We start from the raw sequence: 6,000 nt of genomic DNA, 5'->3' as shown, positions 1-6,000 counted from the left end.
TCGACTGCACCGAAACACGGAATTGGACAATTGGATTATCACAAACTCCTTTTGAGTTTTTGTTTCAATGGGAAGTAGATGAAGTGGTGATTAGGTTTTTCAAATGGTCCAACAAGGAAAATGGGTGCCCTCATAACCTCGAATTATTGTTGCAGGCTTCTTCACTTGTTGCCCAATGCCAAAAGTACCACAAAATTAGGCCTTTTTTCCATTTTATGGTTAAGTGAGAGAGACAGAGACTCTTTTTGCTCCGTGATTTTCCATGCACTCATGGTTTCGTGCAACCGCTCAAATTCAATCCAATTATGGTATATATGTTGGTTTTGATATTCACGTTTCAATGCCCAATTCGAACACTAGTAATAGAAGTGCAAATAAAAAATCTGGCCTTTTAAACATGATATATCTGTACAGCATTAAAATGAATAGGATATTTACCCGTGATGTGACATTAAAGTTCATTTATTATGAGATTTCAACAAAAGAAAAAAGAAAAGAAAAAAAGATCCGAAATTTCTGAAGTGGTGGATCGCCACAAGCCAAAGATCATTATCTACTAGACAACAAAATGAAAAAAAAGGGAAGGAAAAAAAAAAGTTTGTTCAACTGTGTTAAAGAACACATGCAGCAAAAACGCCACATCAAGAAGGATATGTAAAGCGTAGTCAATGGCAAGACAATCTGGATTAATTCCCATTACTATGCATCGATCCACACGCTTACTTTCTTCTCTACAATCTACCTGCACATGGAAATTCACAATCCTCAGTTACGAAACATTTTTTGAGATCAGTACTCAAACTTCCAGACAAACATGTTTTGTTTTTTCTTTCGAATCTGCAAAATACATGGTGACAGTTTATGCCATGATAGTATACACAACTTCTAGAAGAAAAGGAAATCATTTTCCATCATATTTTCGCCCTACAATTCCTTTTACATGGATAATTCATATTTGACTCCGAATTGAAGGATGTATACATATGTTCTCCTACGTGCATGTCCACAAACACACTATTCATGCACATATAATGGAGGCTCTTACAACAACCAATAATGGCATCAACCAATTCAATATTAAAAATGTCAAAAGACAACACATGCACATGCGAGCATCGCGTGTGCGTACACACACTAACGTGCATGTACACATACATGCTATTGAGCAGGTTGCTAGAACAATCTGTGAGACTGCAATCCAACAATTCATTATCTAACTATAAAATACACATGCATGCTCACACAGAATACCTGCTTGTACAGATACATGCTAAGGGTGAGGCTTTTACAAAAATTTACAATAAGGACACAGTTTCTATGCAGCCAGCCCGCATATTGTAGAAATGTGGGCTTGGCAATAAATATATATTTTAAATATAATTTGATCCTAATTTTTAGATAATACATAATCTTTAACATGGAGATCATGAAAATGAAAAAAAGAAGTGAAAACCAGAAATAATAATTATATGAAGAAAACATTTGGACCGTTGGTTTTACTTGTTTTTAGATGGACCACCTATTTGCATCCATCTTTAAGATGGATGCTTTATACCTTTTGGACCGCATATTGTAGAAATGCGGTCTAGCCGCATGAATCAATTTTCCTTACAATAATCCATAATACTTCCATTAAACAATTCATTATCCAAATATGACACAGACATGCGTGTGTGCGGACACACAGTACATGCATTTACACTTGCATGCTATGGAAGAGGTTCACACAACAATTCATGAGACTGCATAAAAAACTCACTATCCAATTACAACACAAACACATGCATGAGTGCACACATGCAAACACTGTACATGCATGTAGGCAAATAGGATAAGGAGACCCTTATAATAATCAAGTCATTGATTTTTAAATCTAACGCATGCACACTCACACACACACAAGCAGGTGTACACCACATGCATATACACCAAGACTTGCAATAATCCATGACACTGCCATCTAACAATGCAATATCCAAATATAGTACAAACACAAGCACAAGCACATGCACGTGCACTCACACACAACATGCATTTACATATACAAGCCATGGAGAAGACTAAAAAAAGGATAGAAATCGAAATAAATACATTGAGAACTTAGGTGTGGCTTCAATACACGATAAGATGAGATAAAGTAGACAAAGATCGGTTGGTCATGTGCAATGCAGACCCAGTACAACACATATTATGAGGAGTGAGTTAGTTCAATTGGAAGGCTCAAAACGGACAAGGGTAGTTCCAAAAAGACAAAGTTGGAAGTAGTGAGAAAAGATATGGCGACTTATAGCCCCATTGAGGGTATGACCCTTGATAGAGCAGAATGACGGACTAGGATTCGTGTAGCCCACCCCAAATAGTTGGGAAAAGGCTCTGATGATGATGATGATGATGAAGCTATGGAGAATGCTCTTAAAAATTCACATAAAATCTATGAGACTTCCATCCAACAATTCACTTCCAAATATAACACATACACAAGCATGCATGTACACACTCATACATTACACATATGCTATGGAGGATGCTCTTATAATATTCCATGAGACTGCCATCAAACAATTCATCATACAAATATAACACACCCGTGTACTCCTACAACCACATGCAGCAATGCATTTGCGCTACTGAATAGGTTCTTACAAAACCCATGAGATTCCATTTAACAATTCAACTCCTGACACTGCCAACAACCAATTCATAATCCAAACATGACACACTCATAGCACACACAACATCCATGTACGCATACATACTATATAGCAGGCTCTAAAAATAATCGATGAGTATAACCTCAACAATTCAGTATCCAAATATAACAGAAACACACACTTGTGGCACATACATCACATGCAATGTACAAATACATGATATAGGGGAGGCCCTTACAACAATACACGAGACGGAAATTCAACAACTCGTTACAGAAATACAAAAAACACATTCCTGTTCAAGAGAATAGGTTTACCTGGTCCAACCATGCTCAGATACCCATTCGCTCTAAGCTTGAGTGGTTCCTGTTCTCAGTCGAATGGGAGCAAGCTTTCCCTGGCTCTCACGCGTTACGCTACCAAAATCTACCTTCAACCACTGCCCTATCCTCTTCGATGCTGCCACAGTTCAGAGAGGTCTTGAATTAATTCCCCGCTAGTGGAATTTGATGTCCACTCTTGTTTCAGGAAGGGCGGGGTACAGGCTGCAGACCAAAATTCAGCTACTTAAAGTAGCTCTGAAGAACTGGAGCTCGTCCCAGCCTGGGAACTACTCTCTTTTGAAAAACTCTCTTCTCCAGGTTATCCAGTCCCTTGATTCCTTAGAGGACTCCAGACCCCTTACAGAACCAGAGTTTTCTCTCAGATCTTCTGCTTGTCTGGATTACTTTTCAAAACTTAAGAAAGAAGAACTCTACGGGTTTCAACGCTCTAGGGTGCAATGGTTGTAAGCGGGGGACTTAAACATAGGCTAACTTTATTGAATTGCCAATTATCATAGAAGGGAAAACACCATCACCTTCCTTAAAAAGGATAACATACTTTTGTCTCACCCAGGGGACATCGAGGAAGCCATACTAGGATATTTTAAAAACCTCTATACAGCCCCCACAGCCTGCAGGCCTAGGATGACCTCTCTGGACTTTCTCACTATTCCTGCCCAGTGGAATTCCTGGCTAGAAAGTATCTTCACAAAGACTGAAATTCTTGCTGCTATTAACAATCTTGCAAAAGATAAGGCCCCTGGGCCGGACGGTTTCCCCATTTCGCCTTTTAAATTCTTCTGGGATACCTTTCACCAAGATTTCATCTCCTTCTTTTAAGAGTTCCACTCCAGGGGAATCATTCACAAAGCTATCAATGCAACTTTTATAGCCCTTGTCTTGAAAGTAGAAGGTACAGAGGAATTGAAACATTTTCGACCCATTACCCTTATTAACTCTTCATACAAAATTCTCTCCAAAGTGCTTGCAACCAGACTTCAAAAGGTCCTCCCTTTCATTATTTCACCCACCCAAACAGCCTTCATGAAAGACAGGCAAATACTCGATGGCACTTTGGTTGCCCATGAGTGCATCCATTCCAGACATGTTTCCAAGAAACCTGGGCTTATTTTCAAAATAGACTAGGAAATAGCCTACGACTATGTGGATTGGTCCCTCCTCGACCAAACCATGGCCAGGATGGGATTTGGCCACAAGTGGAGAAAATGGATGAATGGTTGTTATTCCAATCCACACTTCTCTATCATTATCAATGACTCTCTCAAAGGATACTTCCCGTCCTCTAGGGGACTTCGTCAAGGGGACCCCCTCTCTCCGTTTCTTTTCACCATTGTGGCGAAAGTTTTCAGTCGGTTACTCTCTCGTCTTTATCAGGGAGGTTGGCTTTCAGGATTTAAGAGCTCTTCACAAGGACCTGTAGTATCTCATCTGCAATACGCAGACGATACTTTGGTCTTCCAAGATGCAGCACCTCGTGAAATTGATAATCTGAGGATTTTCCTTAGATGTTTCCAGGAAGCCATGGGATTTAAGATAAATATGGATAAATCTAAAATGATGGGTGTAGCCATTACACCTGATCAAATCAGATCCCTTATCCCAAATTGGCCTTACCAGGTTGAACAACTACCCTCTTCTTACCTTGGCCTTCCTTTGGGATTAGGCAAACCAAATAAGAATCTTTGGTCCAAGGTGATTGATAAGGTAGACAAGCGTCTATCCAGTTGGAAAGGAAGCTTCCTATCTCTAACATATCGCAAAACCCTTATTAACGCCACCTTAAGGAATATCCCAGCTTACTTTATGTCCTTTTTTCACATGCCAACGTCTATTGCCAATCGTCTGGAACAATTATCCAGGAACTTCCTATGGTCTGGCCAACAGAACAGAAGAAGTTCCACCTTATCTCTTGGGAGAGAGTATGCCATCCGAAAATACAAGGAGAACTAAGCATTAAAATCCTGAGAAAACATAACCTGGGCTCAACTCATTCAACACAAAAACAAAATCATTGACTCCTCCTGGGTGCCGCTAGAGAGACATAGAAGAAGTGCTTCAGGAGTATGGATTTCCATTTCCCAATCCTTAGCCCTCTTCAAGAACGTCATCAGACATTATGCCAGAGAAAGGTCCAAAGTTAACTTTTGGACTGATCTTTAGTTGGGTATTTCTCCCCTCAAACATTTATACCCCTGCCTCTTCTCCCTAGCTTCACACCCTCACTCAACAATAGCGGATGAATTGGTCCTAATTGGCGGCCAAAGAGTGTGGACTCCTTTTAGGAGGAATCTCTCTGACGACGAAATTGCCTCTTTTAACCAACTCTAAGCAGCTCTCCATGAAATCTAGATTCCTCTCTATGGTAGTGACTCTTTGTTGTGGACTTTATCCCCCTCTGGTTGCTTCACAGTCGCCTCATTCTACAAAAGACTCATCCAATCTCCTACTCTGCCTTTCAACCCTCCATCGCTAGTTGCCAAAGTTTGGCCCTCCATAGCACCCCCAAGGGTTCGGACCTTTAACTGGATCACTTGCTCTCAGAGGGCATTAACTGTGGACCAACTGCAAAAGAGGGGTATCTCTACCTCTAACAGGTGTATTTTGTGTCTTAGTGAGGAAGAGACCAATGCCCATCTTTTCCTTCATTGCGAGCAGGCGAGACAACTATGGCGGAGACTCCTATGCCTTTTTGGCTTTCAATGGGCTACTCCGCCTTCGGTGCCCTCGCTACTGTCCACTGATTTCGCCATGCCTTGGCCTAAAGCAAGTACAATCCTTTGTAAGGCTGCTAGCGCTGCTTGCATATGGGTAATTTGGAATGATAGAAACCACAAGATTTTCCAAGGTCTTCACCAACCGTTGTCTGCTCTTTTCCACAAGATCAAGACTATGACTATTTTTTGGGCGACCAACCACAAAGAGTTTGCCGGTTTCTCCTCGAACTCCTTTCTTAGCCATTGGGAAAATATCCTTTACCATAAGCCCAAGAAACCAGTCAAACCCTG

At 40.6% G+C, this 6,000-nt stretch overlaps 1 protein-coding gene across 11 annotated transcripts in view; it reads right to left on the bottom strand.

The window, feature by feature from the left end:
* Positions 1 to 389: 389 nt before the first annotated feature.
* LNO1 (Nuclear pore complex protein) overlaps positions 390 to 6,000 on the bottom strand; it is a 47,689-nt gene continuing 42,078 nt past the window's right edge. For all 11 annotated transcript variants that reach the window (XR_002279428.2, XR_002279429.2, XR_016054903.1 and 8 more), the window contains one exon: positions 390 to 742. Coding sequence is in view for 1 of the 11 variants with exons in the window: in XM_088865620.1 (XP_088721746.1) it covers positions 732 to 742 (11 nt within the window). In the remaining 10 variants the exon portion in view is untranslated. The remainder of the gene's footprint in view (positions 743 to 6,000) is intronic.

This window comes from Amborella trichopoda, chromosome 1, assembly GCF_054954075.1.
Source record: "Amborella trichopoda isolate Santa Cruz 75 chromosome 1, AtrichopodaSantaCruz75HAP2 v2.0, whole genome shotgun sequence".
Classification (NCBI taxonomy): domain Eukaryota; kingdom Viridiplantae; phylum Streptophyta; class Magnoliopsida; order Amborellales; family Amborellaceae; genus Amborella; species Amborella trichopoda.
Note: the sequence above shows the minus strand (reverse complement) of the source record. Positions and strands in the feature narration are given on the sequence as shown.